The 24,788-nt window shown below is 34.8% G+C and overlaps 4 protein-coding genes across 7 annotated transcripts; 3 read left to right on the top strand and 1 right to left on the bottom strand.

The window, feature by feature from the left end:
* Nucleotides 1-674: 674 nt before the first annotated feature.
* On the top strand, nt 675-3,999 carry LOC101210244. The gene is made up of 6 exons (XM_031885417.1): nt 675-1,138; nt 1,227-1,330; nt 2,195-2,292; nt 2,991-3,205; nt 3,387-3,436; nt 3,539-3,999. Exons 1-6 carry the CDS (start codon nt 769-771, stop codon nt 3,581-3,583), a joined length of 882 nt encoding a protein of 293 aa, XP_031741277.1. The 5' UTR covers nt 675-768; the 3' UTR covers nt 3,584-3,999.
* Nucleotides 4,000-4,484: 485 nt separating this feature from the next.
* Nucleotides 4,485-10,347, top strand: LOC101218436 (protease 2). Of its 2 annotated transcripts, XR_969616.2 has the most exons (13): nt 4,485-4,941; nt 5,029-5,195; nt 5,481-5,703; nt 5,799-5,943; nt 6,063-6,269; nt 6,439-6,573; nt 6,665-6,793; nt 7,187-7,599; nt 7,737-7,956; nt 8,469-8,662; nt 8,781-9,028; nt 9,613-9,686; nt 9,779-10,347. XR_969616.2 is itself a non-coding variant. In XM_011657422.2 (12 exons), the coding sequence occupies exons 1-11, from the start codon at nt 4,580-4,582 to the stop codon at nt 8,977-8,979; spliced, it is 2,394 nt and encodes a 797-aa protein (XP_011655724.1). In that variant the 5' UTR covers nt 4,485-4,579; the 3' UTR covers nt 8,980-9,028; nt 9,613-10,347. The 2 variants fall into 2 exon arrangements, 1 of the variants encoding a protein (XP_011655724.1); XM_011657422.2 differs by having other exon boundaries at nt 9,613-10,347.
* A 4,586-nt stretch (nt 10,348-14,933) lies between these two features.
* LOC101209835 (phosphatidylinositol 4-kinase gamma 5) lies at nt 14,934-18,728 on the top strand. 3 transcript variants are annotated; one of them, XM_004135090.3, is made up of 3 exons: nt 14,934-15,240; nt 15,399-15,573; nt 16,069-18,728. In XM_004135090.3, the coding sequence occupies exon 3, from the start codon at nt 16,356-16,358 to the stop codon at nt 18,291-18,293; it is 1,938 nt and encodes a 645-aa protein (XP_004135138.1). In that variant the 5' UTR covers nt 14,934-15,240; nt 15,399-15,573; nt 16,069-16,355; the 3' UTR covers nt 18,294-18,728. The 3 variants fall into 3 exon arrangements, with proteins under 3 accessions (XP_004135138.1, XP_031741067.1, XP_004135137.1); XM_031885207.1 differs by having other exon boundaries at nt 15,399-15,482; XM_004135089.3 differs by lacking the exon at nt 15,399-15,573.
* A 2,431-nt stretch (nt 18,729-21,159) lies between these two features.
* On the bottom strand, nt 21,160-23,237 carry LOC101218195 (DNA-3-methyladenine glycosylase 1). The gene is made up of 5 exons (XM_004135377.3): nt 22,792-23,237; nt 22,387-22,444; nt 22,212-22,295; nt 21,978-22,119; nt 21,160-21,891 (listed from the first exon to the last, which is right to left on the bottom strand). Exons 1-5 carry the CDS (start codon nt 23,153-23,155, stop codon nt 21,613-21,615), a joined length of 927 nt encoding a protein of 308 aa, XP_004135425.1. The 5' UTR covers nt 23,156-23,237; the 3' UTR covers nt 21,160-21,612.
* Between the last annotated feature and the right edge of the window lie 1,551 nt (nt 23,238-24,788).

Consider the following 24,788-nt stretch of genomic DNA (forward strand, 5'->3'; position numbering starts at 1 on the left):
TTATATATTGGAGTCGTTTGATTTCTTAATATGTTTGATCATTGAGGTATCGTATCATAGTCATTTAAGTTTTGACTTTGAATTGTTAAAGTCTAAGCTTACCAACGATACTAACTCTCATCTATAACCTATTGTTTTTATTATTACATACCTTCTAACTTTGAAATGATCAAAAATAGCAAATTTGAGAAAAATAGAAGACTATATGTTTCTACCGTTAATAGAATTTAATTTTTTTGCTAAATTTGTATTATTTTATTTTATTATTTTAAAAAACTGACTATGTACTAAACATAAAAATTAAATTTTACAAATTTTGTAGGAATAGTTTCAAATTTAGTAAAAATAATTAAATAAATAGTAATATTTTTAAAAAATTGCAAATATAACAAAATTTGTCAAATTCTATCAATGATAAAGTCTATCACTACTGATAGACCATGTTGTAAAAATTGGTCTATTATCGATAAATCATACGAGTCTGTAAGTGATAGTTTTGCTATATTTGTAATTTATTTAAATATGCTTGCTGATTGTTGGGATGGTGATTTAGTGTAATTATTCAATTTATTAATTATTGAAAAAATGGGCCGAATTTCTTAAGAAAATAAATAATGGGCCGAAGCCCAAAACATGGAGAGCGCAAATTAAAGGCTTTGTAATTGTACATAAACGACGTCCTTGAATACAAGCGCGTACCGGTAATCATAGTCGACAGAACAGAACAGAACGAAACGAAAAGAGAAACCGAAGAAGAAGAAGGAGTCAATGGAGGATTTATGGAAGAGAGCAAAATCCTTCGCAGAAGAAGCGGCTAAGAAGTCCCAAACCTTAACCTCCACCTCCACACTCTCCGAATTGGTCTCTGAAACTGCCAAAAAATCCAAGGAGCTCGCCGCCGAGGCCTCCAAGACTGCCGATCTCATCAAAACCGCCGCCATCAAGCAAGCCGATCAACTCAAATCACTCAATGTCTCCGACATTATCCCTCCTCAATTCTCTTCCATTTCCATTCCTAATTTCTCTGTTCCTTCTCATCATTCTCAGTCTGAGCTTGAAAAGTTTGGCCTCAACGACGATCTGAGAGATTTTGTCAGAGGATTTACTCCCACTACTTTCCAGAACTTTCCGATCCAAGGTAGGAGCATTTGCATCGGTTTTTTTTTTAGGATTTCTGAATTGTTCTTATGCGTAATCGATGTGGATTGTTTTTATTATTAATGTAGACGAACCGGATGCGTCGGACGTTGCGGTTACGTCCTCGAATGTGCGTAAGGATCTGACGGAATGGCAAGAACAGCACGCCACGTTGGTTCTCACTAATGTCAAGGTGAAATCAAAATGGTTTATATCCTAGTAATTTTAGTTGAATTCGATCAAATCATGCAATAATTGGCTAGGAATTTCCTGTCTCTAATGATTTTTCGAACCATTTATCATTCTGGGATCTTGCGCCATTTTATTTGTTTTAAACAACATTTTGTAGATTATTGAAAGATGTACGATTGAATGTGGTTTGTACCAAGCACAATCCTTCAATTCAACTAAATCACGATTCGGCTGAAAACTTTGGTTTTGATTTTCTGTCTATTGCTTTTCTAAATTTGTATCTGATCTTTATGGCACTTCACGAACTCTTGCTACTTTCAAAAGTTATTGTTGGCGTCCAGCTTTTTCTGTATATTTAATTCTTAGTGGTGTCTCCCACATGGTTATTAGTGAAATGGATCTCTTTCTCTTTCTCGAGAACTTGTGCGACAAGCAACACTTGGGAAATGGGAAAAAGAACCGTTCTTTGCTTATGGACCGCTACAATTGCTTTGCTTGTTCATTTCACATCTTTCAAGAACGGGTATCAACTAGCCTTGTCTGAAGATGTATTTTGCTAGTATTTGGGAAATCCAAACCTTCCCTGTGGTAATGCCGAAAGCTGAAAGGTTATTTCAAGAATTTTAGTTACTATCGACCTAAATGATGCATAAATCTTACACTCGGACTCAGAAGACACTAATGAATTTAGCTGCACTTGATTTATCTGTTAGTTCAGAGTTGTTAGCCTTTGTCCGGTTTCATCATCAAGAGTAGATCGAAGATCATAGCCTTTATATTTGTCCCCGGCATGTTAACTATAATTGAATATTATTTTCATCCCAACACAATTTTAAAAATGCCTCTATTCTTATTTCTTTTGCAGGAAATTTCAAGATTAAGATATGAACTATGTCCAAGAATTATGAAAGAAAGGATATTCTGGAGGATATATTTTACACTTATCAGCAGTCATGTTGCTCCGTAAGTTGCAATTGTTTAATTAATTTAGCTCCATTGTTTCTTATCGTGTTTTCAAAGAAATATGCCACCACATGCCAAGCATTTAATACAGTGTTTCTACCGTCTCGAGAAATTTAATTGTCGACTTCACCATTGTGGAAAACAGTTTCAAGGATTTTACGAGCTTCCTGTTTCATCTTTATTAATTTAACCTCCTTACTATGTCTAACTTATTGAAGTATCTGATTTCTTGTTGAATGTGTACGTACACCTATTTGGCTTACATAGATAATACATGAGGTTTTTTGCCTTTTGCTTTTTTGTTTTGTATTTGCTAAAAAATACATTAGATTAAAATGAATATTTTAGTGTATCGTGGATTGCTAAGGCCCCAATAGATTGGTACCCATCATTTTATAGCCCACCCCGCTTGAACTACACATGAGAAAAAACTGAAAAATATTTTTAAAAAAGAAGTAAAAAAAGCTTGCCACGAAAATTAGGTGAAGAAAGAATGCCCCTAAATATTTTAAATAGGTTATTACATTTTCAGGCATAAGAGTATTTAGGACTTATGGAAGCTTTACAATAGTTATATAGCCTGACGTAATATACCATTTAGAATTTGGCGAATGAATTGTATCGATCTAATTTTTTTAATCTTATCATCGAAAGATTCTGTTATAGTAGTTTTAGCACCTAATGGTTACAAAACACAGATACGAGAAAAAGTACATGGAAGAGATTAAGCTGAAGTCTGAAGAACAAAGAAAAGCCGATGAAGCCAAGCAAACTCCGTTGGTTGGAGCCTCTGAAAAAACTGAAGGGCCGGAAAAGAACCCGAAGGGTATAGCTTCCAAATCGTCGTCTGCGGAACAAGACTTGGATACTTTTCTTTTGGGAGATCTTGAAGACAGCGACGCCGAAGGTGCAGGTAATGTATATCATGGCTTCGGGCTCTTCCGTCACCAAATTTCTTACCCCAGAATCTAGTTTAGTCTCATGGCGAGTGACTTTTTGAAAATTGTTATTCTGAAGTGTGGATGCTAAACTATACTCTTAACAGCATGCTCCTTCTCAACTTATATTTAACGTTTTCATTTTTCTTTTTCCAGATGATGGCAACGAAAGCTTCGATGATGACTTTGACAAGATCGAAAACTCGGTATGTTTCTGCTTCTTCATTTGGTCTTCCTACAGAATCATAGTATGTCAATTTCCAATCTTAAACTGATCTGCAAAACTAACTTCATGGCTCTGCATGCAGGATGTCGATGAAGAAAATTCCAAGGCAAAAGCCATAAGTAGTTAGAATGTGAAGTACAAGGAGAAGAAGATGGGGTTTTTAATAGGATCGTGGCCTTGGCTTATTGACAAAAAGAATGGGCTGTTGAGAAGAAAGTGAAGGTGAATACTAATACCATATCGAAGTGTACTGCAGTTCAGGCTCTTTCATAACCAAAAATAAGAGAAGAAGAAGAAGAAGAAGAAGAAGAAGAAGAAGATTGTTGTTTGTAGAGAAATACCCGCAAGTTTTTACTCCTTATCGATTCTATTCAATTGTATAAACAACGCTGCCATTGATAAACAACTGACTCTCTATATAGTGTATTGGGGATGGCTGGTTTTCCCTTGCTCGAACTTGTACAGAATTTACACAATTACTTTCTCAAATTCGATTGTGTTGTTTTACATTTCAGAAGATGGAATTTTTCTTGCAGATTTCAACTCTATTTTCTGTTGGTTTTCATTTTTATATTTCACTTCCAGAAATTAAGAAAAGTAATGGTCGAATCTTCCCGCTTTTCTCGTTTGTAACTAATACGTTTGATGGGAGAATCGAAGAATCGAATTTGAAGTTGATTTATGTGGAAAAAGCTCTAACCTCTAATAAGGGAAAAAATCACGAAGAAATTCATTTTGAGAATGATAGTTTTCTTAATTTATTTGTAGTGTGTGTTTATGTATGTATGTGTATGTCCGCTTATAAAGTAGACGATAACTTTTATAAATACGGATGAAAGCACACATTCAAATCACCTCTAAGTGGCTTCGTGATAATAAATATTTTTATAAATCTTTGATGACGAATGAAAGTACAGATTCAAATGAACTCTAAATTGTTGGAGAAATGAAGTTGGTGTTTTAATATAAAGTCGGAATATGAATTTGTGGTAAAAGGATTGTGAGAAAAGAAACCATTTTGAAAGATCATCAATAATGGTCACCTATTGAAATTAATTTGACAAATGACTACACACTATTATAAATGGCGCGCCTCGATTTTCAATGAAGCAAGAAGAGCACAATGGCCCTCAAAACTCTTCTAAAACCCAAATCCTCCATTACAAAATTCTTCCTTTCTTCTTTGTCATTCTCCTCCTTCTGCAAACAACAACAACAACCCATCTTCTCATTCCCTTCCCAGTCCCCACCTTCTCCTAAGAAACTCCCTTTCACTCACTCTGTTCATGGCGTTAAGCTGCAAGATCCCTACCACTGGATGTCCAATACCCACGACCCTGATTTCGCTGACTATCTCCGTCAAGAAAACCTGTATGCTGAAGCATTCATGGCTGACACTCAGGTTCTACAGCGGCAGCTCTTCTCCGAGATGACGAGTCGAATTCCCGCCAAGGTTTCCACTCCCCCTGAGCCTTGGGGACCCTGGTCTGCTCTTTTCTCCTACTCCTAATCTTCTACTTTTTAATTTCGTTGAACGTTGTTGAAGCTGAATTTATCGATGCATCTTATTAGGTTTTACTACCAGTACATTCCGGATGGGAAGGAGTACCCAGTTCTATGCCGTAGGTTACAGAATGAGAAAAGCAGTTGGTTTAGGAAAATTTTAAATTTTGGTAAAGGGAATTCTGGGAAGGAAGAACAAGTATTGCTTGATTGGAATGAAATTGCTAAACAATACGGTAAGTTTATTGAGATCTTTTCTATTTTATTTGTGTCTATGTTGAGCTAAAGTGTACGGAAAATCGTTCTTCATCATGTTCTATCTGAATTATGAACAGTGAAAGAGCTACAGATACTTTACTATTGTTTATATAAGTCGTAAATGCCATTTTCTCTTTTGGGTAATACGTCGTTGATGATTGGTTCACTGTGTTTATCAAGGAATTTTCATTTTCGATCTTACTTCCTGTTATGAGAATTACGGCATTTCATTAAATTTTACGTTGTGTTGCTCACAATTGTAGGCTATGTTCACGTGGGAACTTGTCGTATTTCACCAGACCATAACTTTCTAGCTTATACAGTTGATATTACTGGCAATGAACACTTCATGCTTCAGATTAAAGACCTGAGAAATGGACTGATAATTCCCAAGTTACAGAAGGAGGGAGTTGTAAGTTTGGCTTGGGCGGAAGAAGGCAGGGTGCTTTTCTATACTCAAGCAGATGAGAATCAGCGACCTTACAGGCAAATTTTTGTCAACGTTCTTAGCTCTTTTTTCTTCTAATAAATACATATACCTGACATTTATTCTTTTTTGCTTCTGCCTTAACATTTGACAGGGTTTTCTGCACAAAAGTTGGATTTAACGACACAGAGGATGTCTCGGTGTTTGTTGAAAATGATCCCAACTATTGTGTAGACATAACAAGCACAAAAGATGGGAAGTTCATAACTGTGAATTCAAACTCGAGGACTTCGTCTGAGGAAGGAACTTACCTATTTCAATTTTTTTCTTCTTTTTCTATCTTTTTTCTCTTAAGGAGATTTTATTTAAGCCAACTTAAGACTTCTATTTTGAAGCTTTACTGGTTTGTTTTACCCAGGTTTATATCATAGATGCCAACAACTCATTAGGTGGATTGCAAAGAATACATGAACGCATTCCTGGTATTCAATACTTTTTGGAACATCATCATGGTTTCTTTTATATCCTAACAAATGCTCCTCTTGAAAAGAATGGGGGTTGCTCGGAAGAAGATTATTATGTAGCTCGATGTCGAGTTGAAGATATTAAGTCAGCAGATTGGCAGGTTACTTTTATGCTACATCTGTTCCACATCTGATCTCAGTGTCCCTTCTTTTATCAACTGCGTGCGCGTGTGTTTGTTTTAATTTAGTTTTAATTTTTGAGTTACTTCCACTCAACTAATCTCCTTTTTCATTTTCCACATACCTTGTCATGTCATGTGTGTATTATAGGATATCGTCCTTCAGAGTGAAGATTTCAGCATACAGGACATGGATATTTTCAGTGGACATCTTGTGCTTTTTGTCAATAAGAATGGTGTTTCTATGTTATGTTCAATCAATTTTCCTTTAGATGCTGATCATAACGTATGGGTTTGTTTTTCTTGGCTTGCTTTATGGTTAAATTAGCATCAGTATAGCAATTCCTGTATATCATCTCATTCTACTTGTTCTGCAGCATCACTTGGAGATTGACAAACTTGACCCATGGTTTTTCCCTCTTCCCTCAAATTCCTGCAGCGTAGCTCCAGGATCAAACCATGACTTCATGAGCTCATTATACCGTGTGGTGCTCTCATCACCAGTGGTATTACTTTGTAATTTTATATATCTGCATGTGCATGAAATATCTTGGCACATACTTATATCTGATTTTGTCTATTGAGTGGTTGTACTTTCTTCTCCCTTATTTTTGGTTTCCTTTGAATTATGAAGCTAAGTTTTATCTAGTAAATCATGATAAATTTATGAAATTATTTGCTTCTTATGCCTCTTGCTATAAAGCAGCTAAAAATTATTTTTCCTTATAGTTTTTGATAAAATTACACATTTGTGAGCATTATTGTCTTCAATGTGCTAGCATACACTGTCATAATTAGTACTTAGAATAGAGTTTTAAACTTAAATTTACCCCACTCTTCTGGCTTCATTTTGAAGTTTGAACCTTTCTAAAAATTTCATGTTTTCTTGGAACCACCAGATGCCAGATTTGATTGTTGACTATGACATGTCCAAACGGATCTTTTCAATCATTCAGCAAGAGGAAGTAAAAGTCCAGCATGATGTTGAACTTAAAACAAATCTACCAGATACGTTGGATGCTGAGGAAGTTTCAGACACACAAAGCAAAAGAGAAAATTTCCAGAATTGTGAATCCCAAAATTGGAAGGACTTTTCGGAGGCATACTTTTGCGAAAGGATAGAAGTTAAATCACATGACGGCATCAGAATACCCTTGACCATATTGTATTCCCCAATGACTTTTAAAAAAGGACAGTCACCCGGAATTCTACAAGGGTATGGAGCATATGGTGAAATCCTGGATAAAAGCTGGTGTCCTTATCGCCTGAGTTTACTTGACCGTGGTTTTGTGCTGGCGTTTGCAGATGTCAGGTAGGTTCTATCGTTATATAATGTGTGTATGTGTGTGTTTGTATTGTTTCATTCTCTGTTAATTGAAACTCAGTTTAGAACCTTGATTGTGCCTATGAGAATTTTAATTTTTACATGACATGGATTTTGGTGGGCAGGGGAGGAGGTGGTGGTGGTGATTCTTCATGGCATAGATGTGGGAGTGGGCTTGAGAAACCGAACTCAATACACGACTTCATCTCTTGTGCAAATTTTCTCATTCATAATGGTTATGTTCATAAGGATCGACTGGGTTCCATTGGATACAGTGCTGGAGGTCTTCTAGTTGGGGCTGCAATCAACATGCATCCCAATCTGTTTCGCGCAGCCATTTTAAAAGTTAGTTTGAGCCATACACTTGCCTCCTCATTGGTCTTCAAATCTTGTAAAGTAGATTGGAAATGCATCTAGTTTTATTTACTTTATTCATAAAAGGTTTTTATATGGCAATTCAATTTCAGTCCTGTTCTTTTACTTTCTAATTTCAAGTTAAGGTTCCTATTAAATTAGTTAAAGGGATGTTTCACCATCGGTAATGAACCCAGAGCAAAGGAAGATATTCCTAGAAACGTTGGAGATATTGAAGAATTTTAAATAATGAACTGATTCAACTAGACCAGAAGCCCGACAACTTTGTGTGAGGTTGAATTGGTGTTATATTCAGGATTGAAGCAATTGTACATTATAATTAATTAGGTAGGTAAAATTGATCCTATCAATACACACAGTGGAAGACAATAAGAAGGAAATGTACAAGAAGAGAAACTGTGACTTCCAAAGTTTTAATGTTCTGCTTGGTTACTCTCAGATTTCTTTTTTATGGGGGTTGAAGGTTTTCTATGTTTAATCAGGTTCCATTTCTCGACATATGTAACACCCTACTGGATCCCAGTTTACCTCTCACCGTTCTGGATTATGAAGAATTTGGAAACCCACAAATACAAAAGCAATTTGAGTCTATTTTAAGCTATTCTCCTTACGATAATATATCCAAGGGAACCTGTTATCCTTCAATGCTCGTCACAGCGTCATTCCATGATGCAAGGTAAATTATTTTTTTCTTTCAACTGTATCACATTAGCATATTTGTCTGAACAGGTAAATGTTCTCTCGTGCTTTGCTCTCAAATAAACATATGTGAAATCATTGAATTTCATCCTCAGGGTTGGAGTATGGGAAGCTGCTAAGTGGGTGGCAAAAATTCGAGACACTACGTGCTCTCGTTGTTCAACTTCTGCAATTTTAAAGACCAATATGCTTGGAGGACATTTCGGTGAAGGTGGTCTCTATGGTGGATGTGAAGAGATGGCTTATGAGTACGCATTTCTCATCAAAGTCCTCAGAACTCCTGACCACGATTAAACTCTTGCACACTGCAATGAAAGAACTCCAATGTCCAGAATGGCAAGGAGTAATCTCCCAAACTTTATCTTCAACTATTTATTCTTTGCTATTTAAGAAGCTAAATTATATAGATATATAAAATCTGGCATCCAAATACTTAAGCTTTGCTTCTCTATGTTAAACACATTGATGTGGTGGTAGTTCTCATAAAGCGCAAGTGGTCCCATTTGCTAATTTTTCAGTTTTTTATTAGTAATTGATCTCTGGCCTCTATGAACTTGTGCAGTTTTTGTTCCATCTTGCATAAGATTATCTTATAAATTTCTTCAATCTAGTGCGAACCAACAATGTTCCATATCTTATATGCTGCTTGCTTTTAGTTAGGCCAGGGCATTGAAGGTTAAATGTCATACCATCCATTAATCAAATCACGAACAAACACCTTGATGGAAACTCAGAAAAGTATTACTTACACGTTTGTTTGATTTTGTCTGATAGAGACCACAGAATTATTTACTTGGTGACAGATGTGCTAAGTATGTATTTAAATGATCATATTGCATAGTTTATATTATATCATATGTATCAAATATACAACTGTGACTTTATATTGAATTGTTGACAATCTTGAAATAATACATGATTTAACAGGGGGTATTTGACATTACATAACTTGATGACCTGCGCCTTTCATGCTTGACAACCAAGTCAAGCCAAGATTTCAGGTACCCAAACTGTTCAGAACTACATAAAACATTACTCGTAACTTTTGACACGTGATGAAATTGAGAACTGATGGATGTTGGTTAAGCTGCAGAGGACCGTGTCTTGCTCAAGCATGTATGGAGTAGTAGACATCAGCCACATGGACTTCTAAATGAACACTAAACTAGCTGAACTGAACCTTGTGAGCAGAAGAGAAATGCTTTGCTGCAGCCACCATGGCGGCCTCTGGCCCCGATGGAGACACTGCAGCGTTGGATGCGTCAGCATTTCCATCGTTGAGGCCAAGTAAGCAATTAATGAAAGACTTTATAATTGACCAACACAAATTCTCTTTCTCGTCTCCCATATTTGTTTGACCTTGGAGAAGAAAAGAAACGTTTTTTAGGAAGTAGAGAACAGGAGGGATTCTGGATATGAATTTTTTGGTAGAAATATTGTTAAGGTGAGTGAAAACTTGTGTTTGTTCTAGCACTAGCACATACTTATAGGCTGAAGAAATGAGGCTGCTTGACAATCAAGAAAAGCAAAACGGCTTTGTTGACAATTTGATTTTTCAGATGTTTTTCTTAAGAAGGTTCATATTTCTTTATATTGTGTAGAGCATGGAAACTACCTTTTTTTGGACTTACCTTCATTTCAATGCTCAATGATCTTAGAAAAGTAAGTGTCTTTTTCTAAAGAAGGCTTTATTTGAATTTCTAACTTTTTGCCCAAGCAAGAACACTCTTTGATACTGCCACATTTTGTTTTACTTTTCAATGCTTGTCATATCTTTCTACCAAAAGAAAACCAACTCTTTCCTCGTCACTCAAAAACATAGAATTAAATATTTGATATTTGTTTCAATATTGATATTTTATTGTTGACGTCCACATTTTATGTTTTAAACTAGATGAAATTAAAATTCAAACTCTATGAATTCCTTTGTTTATTATTGTTTTTCTACGACTGATGTGGAATGGGTGACCTCCGGATCAATCAAGAAAATTCAAACCAACACTTAAGTATGAAGAAAAAAAAGCTTAATTGAATGAATGTCAGCACTCCTCTCCTACACAATTCAAATTATATGTTCTCAATTACTAGTTGACACTGAATCATAGTTGGTCAGTTCCAATTTTAATATTCATATTCAGAAACTGACATAATTAATTGAGCCGAAGTACTTAGTGGAGCCTCGGCCTTCCTCATTTGGGCCTATAAAACAACTTTAAGTCCAATCTCAACTTTACCTAATCTTACATCTCCCCTATTACAAATGTCTTCACCTTTGTTTACTCATAACTCCTAATGCCAATTTGAGCTCTTTTAAATACCCAACGTTCATATCCCAACCTTATCATTTGCTGTCTTTGCGACTTAGCACACATAAACAAAACAAACAAACGAACCTCTTAGTACTCAATGTATACATACATATGATTTTATTAAGCATGTAATTCATAGATTTAATTATATGGAGACGACAAGTGCGACACAATTTAATTATAAATTTGTTTTATATATGTTCCTTCCAAAAGGAACACTTTTAGTCTAAGACTTAGTCCATGTAGACTCTTGACAGAAAAGAGACCCTAACATGCCATTTGGTCCAATATGTTATCTACTTATCTTAAAAGAAACACCTATGTCAACTTTCTCTATAAATATATTATAATGATATAATATAGAATAACTTATGTTCGACTCTCAAACTCTCCTTGGCTTTCATACTTTGTTATTCTCTAACTTTACGGCAACATCCATGGAGAGCGATCATATTCTACTTTTCTAACAAATTTACAGTTGATGAAACACGGATGATTTAACATAGACTTGATCAGCAAAGAATAATTAAAAAGATGAATGATAAATATTTACTCAAACACCATGATAAAGTAGCATATGTTAAATCATGATTTGTGAGACGTGACAATTCTTTTTATTCATAGCTTGTCCTTTCTCTCTCTCTCATGTGACAAATATCTTATAGACTCAGAAATTGGATTTCAATGAATCTATCTATCTATATATTCATATATATTGATTTACAAAATACTCTCTAATAAGAAAAACCATGGGCTGACTTGTCAGTCACTTTGCTTCCCACCCTCCTTTATTTATTAAACTTTTTATTATATTCCTTTTTTTTTTTAATGTTCAATTTAATTCCTATGTTTAAAATTAATTTTATTGAAAGTTGGTTATGGTATTGAATTTATTATATATTTAATGAGATTTTTCAAATATGATAAAATTAGTTAAATTATTTATAAATATAATAAAATAATAATCTTTAAATGTTGAAACATAATTGCCAATAAGAAGTTTAGAGTTTTAATGGTGCAATTATTTTTTCAAACATTAATTTAATACCTCTCAACTTTCTTTTACCTTTATTTTCATCTTTTTCTTCCTCTTTTAAAAATCACACCATTCTCATATCGAAATAATGAATAATATGTTAATTTCATAAGACAATCAAATGTCAAATTTTTTTAATTGAAGAAGATGATTTAAAATAAATTATACTTTATTTAGATTTTTTTAAAAAAAAACAATTTAAAAGTTGAAGAATTATGATGTGGTGGAAAATTAAAATTCAACCTGTTGGACCAATTAAAAATAAAAAAGAGCAAATAATGGTTTATAGAAAAGAATATATATATATAAGAAGTAATAAATTGAAGCGCATTGGAAGGAAGGAAACAGCGGGGGGGGGGGGAGGAGGACGCCGCGGTTTCGAAGAATCAAAAGACACGTGGGAGGATAATACCAACACGTAGGATAAAATTTTTTCTGAAATGTACAAGTAAGATTGTCGTCTATGACGATATTGTATTCGCAGCGTGTGATTCGGAAATGGCACGTGTAATTCTCGTGCATGCGTGGACTCTGACTCAGCTCCTCCACCCTCTCATTCTCATTCCTCAAACTCTCACCCTATCTCTTTCTTCTCTAACCTCCACGTCCCCTTCCCATCCCCCATTCTCCCTTCTATATTTTTTACTTTCATCATTTTCATTTTAATCTCTCTCTCTTTCTTTATTTTAATTCTTTTAAATTGGTAAAAATTTGATGGAAAACAAGTTCAATTTTAAAAAATGTAAAATCGTGACTATAAACAAGTCTATCATATAATTCATTACAATTATCAATTTTAATTCATCATATTTGTGAACTTTTTGAATGATTAATATCTTAAATGCTACAATCATAACTCAAACCATATAAAATTTGTATATTAATAGAAATAAGAATTAAAGCGTTGACGGTCAAAGACGAGGATAGAATTGACATTGACACGTCATTTTCACAACCAGCTGGCATGCCTTTTCTCTATTATCAAAACCCCCCAACAGATATATATATATATAATGATTATTATAATTAAAAAAAACTTTTTTTCTTTTTTTGACAAAAACTAATCCAAACCCACTTTTTCAATCATTAAAAAGTGCATTTGCAATTGCATAGTCCTCCGGGACATTTTCGTAATTTAGGGTTTAGTTTATTAGTTTAATGTAATCCCAAACATCATATGAAGGATTTTGTTTAAGTGCTTTGTTTAATATATAACCATATCACTTAAACCTTATAGTTAATTAATATATGCTTTATTGATTTGCCAACTCACTATTCCTTCATTTTATTTACTTACTCTTCTTTAATTCTCACACTCTATAAGGTTTTTGAATGATTGCTCAAAGTAAAGATGGAACAAAAGTGGGCCACCTCTCATAATTTTCAATTCTATAGGGGTGTTTAAGTAAATTTATTAAATATTAAAAATATGACTAAGAACTTAACCTAATTCCAATGATGTAGATGAAAAAATTAACTTATCCGTATAAATTATGTAGTTGTTTGAGTGTATTTTTGGTTACTATTTGTTGAGTTTTACGCTAGTTGGACTTTTATTAATCAAATAATTTGACCTTCGTTTATTTTTCATTGATACATAGTTTATAACTTAAATGGATGATTATCGTAACTATTAGACTATATGTGATTGTTTTTCTTCTTCTTTTAAATATCGTTTTCATTATCTTGAAGGTTTAGTCTATTATTTAATAGATTAGGATAACATGCTGATGTATATACATGTATTGAGGACATATATGTGTTGAAAATTTGCTGGAAGAAATGAGGTCACAAAAATAATAAATAAATTACTAATTTTCTTTTAATTAAAAAAACAAATTTGGCATTTTGAAAATTATATATATATATACAAAGACGAATAATTGAGCTCGACTTTGAGAAAAAATGTAGGAAATTTAGTGTGTGTGTCAAGATAGGAATATAGGATGACAATCAAAATACAATACTAAAAACTACTAACTAATTGACAAAAAGTAATCACATGAGAATTTGAAGGATAATAAGATGGTTATTTGAAACAATTAACTAATTAACAAAAACAACGAAGATAATCAAATGACAATTAACATACCATCAATAATGAATCATGAAAACACTTTTTACTTTTCAGTCTCAGTGTTCATTTAAATTGGGCCAGTATGTTAAAAGAGTAGGTCAAAGTGACTAGTGAGAAGGATACTACAAAATTGATATTATAAGTTCATATCAATACAATCATAATTACACGGACAAATATCTAAACTGTTGTATGTGGAGTACTTTTTCACGTAAAGATTTGTTTTTTACGTGATATTTTGTGTTCTATCTTGTTAAATCACCTTCATAAATCACGGTGGATAATAAGTTAAACAACTAATTTATTCAAAAGTTTAAGTTGACGGGTAAAAGCAAATTTAAAGTGTTAGGTAAAAATCTAGCTTTTTTTTTTTTTTTAAGTTTAAGATTAATATATATGTAAAGGAAAAAGAAAAAGAAAAAGAATAAGAATAGAATGGAGTAATGAGGGGGAGATTTTGGTAAATTGAGTGGTCGTTAAAACCGACGGTCAGAACGGGCAGAAAACTAGGTAGTACACAGAAGTAGAGATTGGAAAGGCGAAAGCCAAAACAGAATGCCCCGTCCGTCCTACCCACTCGGTGATGACACCAGGTGTCCCGCCATTCGATGCTGAGCCCTCTGCCACGTCATTCACGAATCTCTTATCTCCACCTCACCCATCTCTTTTTCATCCTACGCTTCTTATTTCCATATATTTCTCTTCATCCAACGGCTCTCCCTTCCCTTCCAGAGTGTTCGAATCGCAAAGCCCATAGCCAGAGAGTGGGTCGGCATCTAACCAGGGTTAGTTATTTTAACCACGCTTCTCTCTCTCACTCTAGTTAAAGAAAGAACGTTCCCAGAAGCCGAATTTCCCAAGAGGCAATCAAACATAAACTCAATTAACACAGCAAACGAGAGACACAAAAGCCTAAGGGGCTAAAGCAAATTGGGCGAAGGGGATTTTTGTCTGACTTTGCGTTCTTGCTCCGACGATTCTTTCCTGCAATCTTCTTGGATTTTATTTTCATTCATTCACGCCATCTCATTCTCTTTTGCCGCATCGGTTATGTAACAGATAGCGACGAGTTTTGGTGGTGAATCCGATTCCTTTTTTTTTTGCTGGGATCTTGAAAGATCTATTAAATTCCGGTGAGTTTTTCTTTTCTGATTTCGTAATTCTTACCGTGTGATGGTTATGTGAGTGTGTGTGTGTGTGTGTGTGTTTTTTTTTTTAACGAGCATGTGTTCAATGAATGATTCTTTTTCTTTACTTGTTTCTCATTGTTGAATTTCATTTCTCTGATCAGTCTTCCACTCCAGAACGTCGTATTGAGCTTGGTCTCTTTTGGATCTTCTCTCCTGCCCCGAGGGGAGGGGGAGGGGGGAGGAAGGTGTGCATCTTTCACAGATTTCGTTTTACTGTTGGGATTTGTTCGAATGAGGATCTCGTTCCGATCATTTGTTTGCTTACACGATGAAGTGGTTAGAGAAGAGATCCTTCTTCTTCTTCTTCTTCTTCTTCCTCCTCCTCCTCTTTCTCTATCTCTGGAAGAGTCTATTTTTGAAAATTATTTGCTCCGGAGCCTTTGAAGTTTTTACTTAAATAGCGAACACTCTTCGCCTTTTTCTCTTTTTGTTAAAGTCTGGACGGCGTGTTAGCTAATCGAAGAATGGGGAGTTCATTCTACCGGAATTCTGCAAATATAGATATTATGGTCTTTTGATAAATTTTGGTTTCTTATGGGAAAGGACCGTAAATAGTGCATCAGTTTGTGTTATTGGTGTATGAATTCTTTTTTTTTTTTTGTCAAATCACTTCCCAGCTCGTGGCTTGGGGGTTCTTATTGTCGAGTCTAGATAAATTCACCTTTTTTTTTTTTTTTTTTTGGTAGTGATCCATTGGAAGTTAATTCTGTATCAATATTCTTGCTCTTGTGGTCAAGTGTTGATTTTTATGTCCTTGTGTTATTTCCGCAGATCATCTGTTGCTGTGAATCTGGCGAAATGGATCTGTAGGTGTAGTTTTCGGCTGGCATCCTTTTGTCTGTGGTGCCGTTTCGGTCACGGGGCTTTGTTTCTTTGAGAACGATGTCTAGGATTGAGGCTTCTTCTATCTATTGATGATTATTCGGGAGTCTAGACTCTGGTTCTTTTCAACCAGCATTCTGTTTTGACTTGGGCGCCTTCTCGGGAGGGAATTCATTCTCTTCCTTGGCCATTTCAGTCTTTGGCTGCAAACACGTCCTCCGTTTCTTTCATTTTTAATGTCACGGAAGTTGGACAGTCCAGTTCAAACTCAAATGGCAGTTGCAGCACTCAAGAGCCCACTCAGCAGGGATTACCACTCGAAAAATGGAAGAGATGAAAAACTGCCTGTTGGAAGGAGACAAGTTTTTGTGCAAACTGATACGGGATGTGTCCTGGGAATGGAATTAGATCGTAATGACAATGCTCATACGGTGAAAAGGAGGTTGCAGCTTGCACTCAATATTCCCACGGAGGAGAGCTCGCTGACATTTGGGGATGTGATACTGAAGAATGATCTTAGTGCCATTCGAAATGATTCTCCTCTTCTGCTCACGAGAAATCTCTTGCACAGAAGTTCATCTACTCCATGTCTCTCACCCACTGGGAAGGATCTCCGGCTTAGAGACCAGAGTGGACCTATTGAGATATTGGGGCATTCAGAACGTTTTTCTGGCACAAAACGGCTGGTCAAAGAGATTGTGAAAGCTATCAAGTTGGGTGTTGATCCGATTCCTGTTCATAGTGGGCTTGGAGGTGCATACTATTTTAGGAATGGGAAAGGTGAAAGTGTGGCAATTGTGAAGCCAACCGATGAAGAGCCTTTTGCACCAAATAATCCAAAAGGTTTTGTTGGAAAAGCTCTTGGACAACCTGGATTTAAACGTTCTGTACGTGTTGGTGAGACTGGATTCAGAGAGGTTGCAGCTTATCTTCTTGACTATGAGCATTTTGCAAACGTGCCTCCAACAGCCTTGGTGAAGATCACTCACTCAATCTTCAATGTGAATGATTGGGTGAATGGTAACAAGTCTCAGGCTCACAAGAAGAAGTCAGTTAGTAAAATTGCTTCCTTCCAGCAATTCATTCCACATGATTTTGATGCCAGTGATCATGGGACTTCTAGCTTCCCAGTCGCTGCTGTTCATCGTATAGGTATTCTAGATATTAGGATTTTTAATACGGATAGGCATGCTGGGAATCTCTTAGTTCGGAAACTTGATGGAATAGGAACGTTTGGACAAGTGGAGCTTATTCCTATAGATCATGGTCTTTGTTTGCCCGAGACATTAGAGGATCCATACTTCGAGTGGATTCATTGGCCACAGGCATCAATCCCATTTTCTGATGATGAGCTCAAGTATATTGAAAATCTTGATCCAATCAAAGACTGCGAGATGCTTAGGATGGAGCTACCCATGATTCGTGAAGCTTGCCTTCGGGTTTTGGTACTGTGTACAATTTTTCTGAAGGAAGCTGCTGCTTCTGGTCTCTGTCTTGCTGAAATTGGTGAGATGATGAGCAGAGAATTTCGTAGTGGAGAGGAGGAACCCAGTGAACTTGAGTTAGTATGTCTTGAGGCTAGGCAGATCATAGCAGAAAGGGAGTTCTCTTCTCCCACCTCTGAATGGAGCAATGAGGAATTCCAGTTTGATTTAGACTGTGAGGATGGAGAATTAGATTATAGCTCAGGTATGGCGGCGGATCAGTGTTTAGGCTGGTCACATTACCAGTTTGGTGGACTTGGAAGCCTGCATGGACGTAATCCACTCTCGAAATTGGAGGAAAGCATTGAAGAGGAGGGCGAAGATAGTGGAGGGGAGGAGCAAGGAGAAACAGCTTCCTTTCTTCCTTCTGAACCCGTTTCTGTCGTGTCAAAGCTTTCTATGTCTCTCAAGAATACCATACTGGGTGATAAGAATCAGAAAAACCAAAAGTACCAGGTCACAAAACCTGAATATGGATATATTACCAACACATCTGCAGGGCACAGGAGTGCAAATGAGCAGTTTCCTCCAAGTGTTAGCTTTGTTAAGCTCGGGGATATGAACGAGGAAGAGTGGTCAATTTTTCTGGATAAATTCCCCGAGTTGCTCCGTCCAGCATTTGCCAAACGCAAATCTGCTGTGCTCGGGCAGAGGCAGAGGCAGAGGCTTGGTACTTCTTGCCAGTTTTGAGATGATGAGGTTCAGTTCAGTGTGTTGCTGTGATAGAGCATTATAGATATTATATAATAGCATTAGAATTATGGAAGTGATCGACGACTCAGTATTAGGATTGGCTTTGCATTGTGGGTTTTAATCCTCGAGACAATAGGGCTCATAGTTGGAGCTCGGTTTGAGGAACTTGCTGTATATATTCTTCTCATCAGCTAAGTGAGACCGGCTGAGTAGAATTTGTTTGTATTCCTTGGTATTTCCCTACCCTTCTTCTCCTTCTCCTTTGACTTGTGAAACTTGTTTCATAAATAAATTGTATGCAACTTAAAACCCTAAAAAAGAGAGGTGCAATGTAAATAGGGTACTTTATGTTCTGTACCTGCTTTAACTTTATTCTTATATTCTTTTACTTCAGCAAAGATGCAGTTTACCAATATGATATATGATGCCATACTTCTTTTTGTTGACTCCTTATTCTTGTAGACTTCATCATTATGTTTAGTTTGGAGAATAATTTGGCTACTTTTGTGGAGGAATTTTCGAACAATTAGAATTAAGCTACTTTAGTTACTTTAAATATATTTGTTGGCATGCTTCTATATAAATAGTTGATCATCTCAGGATTTTGATTGTATTGCTTCACCTTTCCTTTGAGAACAGTTGGCTGCCGTCCATAGACTGCTTTTCTGATCTCTTTCATGCCGCCATGTCGGTTTTTTTCTCTTTTCATTTTTCTCAGTAATGCTCAGCCCTTTGAACCTGTATAATCCGACAAGGACAGGAGTCATGTTCTCTGTTGTATTAAGTATTAATTATTGAGAAAAAAATATGATTAAAGCCACTCTTCGGTGCATAAAAAGAAGAAACAAAGAAGTATCGCCATGATCATTAAAGAAATATCATTGATCATTTTGGGCCCCATGGATGAGTGATTAGGTTCGAGTTGATTTGAAATTCATCTAAGTGGTGGATCTGCACCAAAACTTTATTATTTTCTTCCTTTTTCATTGTTTAGCTCATTCCTTTTTTGACATTTTCTTCCTTCTTGTGCCAACTGGTCGAAGATGGAATCAATTAATATTAGTTTTTTATTCGAATTACTTAGATTTTAGTCTCAATAAATGATGATCATTTACTTAAGAATTAATTTACATTCAAATTTTGTAGAGTCGAGTTATATAAGTTGTCTTATGAAATTAGTTTGGATGCATGTGTTACTTATTCGAACACTCGTACTCGTATTCATAGATGTGAAGAAAAAATAAAATTATTTGACAAGTGCTATCTAACAAATTTCAGGCATTACTTACCCATCAAAAGGCTTAGGTTAAAGTTTGGTGTGTGGATATGTGATTCCAACAGTCACTATTACTTGGAGAAACCTAACCATCAGCGGGATAAAAGATGAAATTAATCAAGAAGTTAGGTTGAAAAATGGTGGAAGGGAAAGAAAAAGTGTGGATAGAGATTGTAGCAGGTGAAAGAAGAGATGAGGTGGAGAGGCTAAGTTCTCTGATTTGACCTGTTTTTGTTTTTTTTATTTTTTGGCCACATGTCTTTTCAGTAGGGGTCCTGTTTTATACTTTGGATGGTTTATAATCCAAGGTAAAATGATTCATTAATTGAGCCAGAGGAAAAAGATGGAGACAATTGTGGGGCTTCACACCCATCTGCCTGTTTTCCTTTGAGAGAAGTTTAAGCAATCTTATATTTAAACAGAGTGTTGTAAGTTTTCTTTATAATTCTGGAGAATCATATATGAAAAGAAATTTGAATATTTTAGCACCTAAATATTGGGAGATATTTGTTTAACTTCTCAAGTATTTCATTTCGAAGAAAAAGTTATTTAACAAAGAACCGAAATATTTGACGACCATGTTTTTTGAAAAATATTTTTTCATCTACTCAATCTAAATGTTCATAACCATTGAAGAAAGATCGAGTCTGGTTAAGAAAAGAAGTTGGATGAATTTGATGGAGTTGCCACTTAAAAGTGTTGAGAATTTGAATTTATGGTAAAAAGAAAATCTCAAAAGTATAATATGACAAATCATCTTATCGATCTATGCATTATTATATTCTCTTGAATTAAGATAAGAACTCAAACCATGTCAAATCATAGTCTAAATGTATATTAAGTGGGTCATCGATGATGACTTTTGTTGATGTGTGATTTGCGTAAGGTATCTTATTAGCCTATATTAAATTGTCCTCTAAAATGGTTATTGTTCTGGTATGGTGCTTGCTCAACATATTTTAAAGTTTAAGTTTTTAACGAGTTGAGGTATTGTTAGTAGGGTTGCGTTTCTTTTAAGTTAAGTGTGACTCCTCTACTTATGCAAATTTTCTAAAATTTGTTGTGGAGATTGTATGAAAGCTCTCTTGTGTCAATGGAGAGTAGCTAGGTAGGGTTAGTCTAGCAACGTGGCACCCTTCTCGGTTTCATCTAATGTGCTTGGCCTTCAGCACCCCACTTCCACGATTGTTGAGAATCTTGATTTCCCTTTTTGGACTTGTGGGCTATAGTTTATGGGCATCAAGTTATTAACTCATAACAACCTTGAAAAATAGTTGGAACACAAATCATTGTTAAGGCAAAACTATCTTTAGCTTTGACTCAACAAATATAGTAAAAATGGAACCAAGATCATATCGTCATTGTTAAGCTCAATTGACATTTCTGAAAGTGAGGGACAATATAATGAGGTTGTATATCATTACATATTTGGTCCTTTTAAACTGCATCTAGACTAAAATTTTCTATTGTCATATATGCTTTGATTGATTTTAGTTGAATTAAGTTTTGTATGAACTAACCACATTTTAAGTTCTCTCTATCGTAGACAATGAGAGTTTGCTTAGATAATATGAGAAAGCATATAGATAAGCAATTTTGAATCAGTTGATTTCATTTAGTGTGGTTATATCTTGAAACAGTAGTAAGATGAAACTCAAGAGATCCATGTTATACATCTAGAATAATTATTTTCTTATATATTAGAAGCATAATGTGAGGACTTTAAAACACCCCTTAATAAAATATTGAACAAATAAAATACACCATTCTCATTCTCCACCAGCTCCAACTTGTCGAATACCTTTACGCCACAACTGTTGTAATGGTGAGCTCTGCATTTGTTGATGATATGAACTGATCAATTCTCAAGGCTTTAATTTCAGTGGCAGAATTGGCCATTCTAGCAGAAACTGATAAATAAAGAGTTGATAAATTCCATCTTGGTTCTTTTCTCTTTCTCTATATATAATTATTCATATTTTTTAACTTAATGCTCACAAAATAACCACAACATTAAAGGGAAATTAGGAAAGCTTGTTTTCAGATATGTCTCCATGGTCTTTCTGCAAGATTCACACATTCACCATGTCGAAAACAATCGATAAGATGATCGATTGTCAACCCAGCCGCTTGCATGAATGAATAAACAATCACTGGCCCAACAAACCGAAAACCACGCTTCACCATGTCCTTGCTAATGGCTTCTGCTTTAGGACTTCTCAAGGGAACATTTCTTGGATGTCTAAATCTGTTTATTGTAGGTTTGAAGTTCACATAGCTCCACATATAGTTACTGAATGATCCAAAATCTCTAGCTATCTGCAGTTGAATTAAAAACCAGTAATTCTGATTAATAATGCAATCTATGAAACAACTTGTTAAAAACTCAGTTGATCTAGGCTTGCCTTCAATATGCATTTGGCATTGTCAACTATGCACCTCACTCTGCTTTCCACCAGCATAATGGCCTTGTCAGATGCTACATCTGTTATCTCTTTCTCCCCCATGTTGGCAACAACACTTGGCTCAAATCCAGCAAAAGCTTCCCTTTTACCAACCAAATGTGCATGTATATTTATCATGGGATTGAAATTTAACTCAAGTACATAAAGGGTGTGTTACTGGCAGAGTAATATTACCTGAATAGTTCCCTTCTTTTCACAATTTCAGTCCAGTTGTAGTCCATTAACATCCCAGATAGTGCGAGTAGCTCGAAAAGTCGGCTGAACATTTTTTTTTTTTTCCAAAGTTAACTACATATCTATTAATTGAATTGACATGTAAAGTAAACAAAAAGTTACATAGACAACCTACTTGTCATCGTACACTGGAACGCCCCAACACTCGTCGTGAAAAGATACATAGGCTTTATCTATGTCAATTACATTAAGAGAAAAACATCAGTAAAGTCATGAAGTAGTCTAGCATGTGGGGAACGTATTCTATAGAGGAAAACTACTTTTTCTTTCTTTTCCAATAAGATATAGTGTTTCTTAATCCATATCAGAACTATTATTATTAGAAGTCACAATCTCATTATATGAAGAAATATGACAGTGTTAGCAACTGTTGTTCTAAGTTGATGACATTATTTATCACATCAATAATATGAACTTTCAAACAAACGTTATTTAGTATCTAACTTATTTTTTTTATTTAATGTTATATTATCACTTGCTAGGAAGCATTTCAACTGTGTAAGCATACGCATAATCTTACCACTAGTATGAGTGATCCAGTTGCACCGTCTCAATTCTCCATCACTAAGTTCTTGACTTTGCTGTTGAATACTTTTAGGCAATGGGACTTCTCTTCTTTCAGGAGGCGGCGTAATAAGGCGAATTGCGTATGAAATTTTCTGATCTAGTTGGATCGAGGAGTCCGTAAGAGAAGAGTCATTTGAGTTTTGAGACAAAGACAATGACATTGAAGATAAAGATAGCGAAGAAGTGGTTCTTTGTAACCCAATTGGGTAAATCTTCTTAAGGTGTTTGGACAAAATGTTTTGGCTTGTCCTATCTTTCTCTTTAGGACATGCTTGCCTCTCCAAAATATGTCTTCTAACAGTGGCTTTTGATGACATATTGGAGAAAAATAAAAAAAGATAAGGTTTAATGAGACAATTTGATACAAAAGTGGATTGAGATTATAAAGGTTTGTGGGAGAATGAGAAAGTGTTGGGTGAAGAATTAATATTTGAGTTGGCTTACCATATTTCCCACACTTACCATACTTAGTTGGTGAAATGTGAGTTTCAACATTATGGATCACCATATATGCTACTTAGTTTTCAAGCAAAAACTATATAAGAACTTTATTACATACTTAGGACTAATATCTTCTATAAAAGACATAGTTTCACTTTTCTTCACTGAAAATTTCCTTAAATGTATGACCAAATTACCACAAACAACTAAATCAAAATTCATTTTCTACAAGGGTTTAGATTTTTGGTGTTTAGGACAGTATCAAAACTCATTGAAAATGGTAATACCCAAAGCATAAAGAATAAAAAAAGAAGTTAAAAATGGCAGTAATCATCTTTTAGTTGTACTGTTTGTCTCAAAGCAAGTGTAAATGGGGCCTATTCAAGCAATGACATTCTTAGTTCCTACTCCTTTACCTTAAAGTTTTGAGGCAAACCCATTGCCTGCATAGATTAAGAAATGTCATCCATCACTCTTTACAGGCCTTCTTCTTTTCCATTACACACACACACATGTATGTATGTATGCATTACATATGCTTTTGGTGTTTCATATGTTTCACCTTCCACTCTATACATTCAATACATACTTATGAATTTTGCCAAATTACGATACAAAATAATTTGGAATAAATGAGATATATAACCATACTATAGTTGAACAAATGACAGAAGACTTGGTTTATAGTTTCTTTTTTCGAGTGTCCTATAAGTTGTTTTTGTTGAACCATGAGTTAGATTTAAAATCTTTCTTTCAATGTTTTAAAGTATATTTTTAGATATTTAGAATGTCATTTCAGATATATTTTTAGTAGGGATGGATTCATCTTAAGTTTGGCTTCATTGTAAATTAATTTGTTGGTCTAGTGGAAAAATATGAAGCTTCTCACTTGTTCCTAATATTTTTTTTCTTTTTCGTTTCCAATGTGTTCAAACTTATCTTCTCCCATAATGTAAAGTTCTAAATTTGCTATTAACTTTAATTAGGTTTCCGCCTTTGCCTCCTTTAATGATTGATTGTCGCGTTATATGTTGTAATCTTACCTTCAAATTATTAAATAACAAAATATTAAAACTATTTACGAAATATAAACAAAATTCATCAAACTTTCTATAGCCCATACAATCTTTTTCTCAATATTTTTAAATAGTTTCATTTGTTGCATTATTAATAAACCTAAAATCTTAGGTTCATTTTGTCGTTTTTTACGATTCCTTTCTTTTTTTTTTCAAGAATATATCTATCTTTATATTCTATAAATCTATAAAAACCTATATATCTACCTATATACCATATAATTTCCTTATTTTGTTTTTTTTTCTCTCTATATCATATGCCCACCTTCCTCCCCAATCTTATGGCGAACAATAAATGTATTTAATGTCTACAAGTAAAATGATTAATGCAATATATTTTTTCAATCCTTACGTAAGGTAAGCATATTAATCTAAAGTTTTTCTCCTCTCTTTTCATAGTTATTGAAGTTAAGCAAATGATAATATATATCTT

The sequence above is a fragment of the Cucumis sativus genome, chromosome 5, assembly GCF_000004075.3.
Source record: "Cucumis sativus cultivar 9930 chromosome 5, Cucumber_9930_V3, whole genome shotgun sequence".
Lineage (NCBI taxonomy): Eukaryota > Viridiplantae > Streptophyta > Magnoliopsida > Cucurbitales > Cucurbitaceae > Cucumis > Cucumis sativus.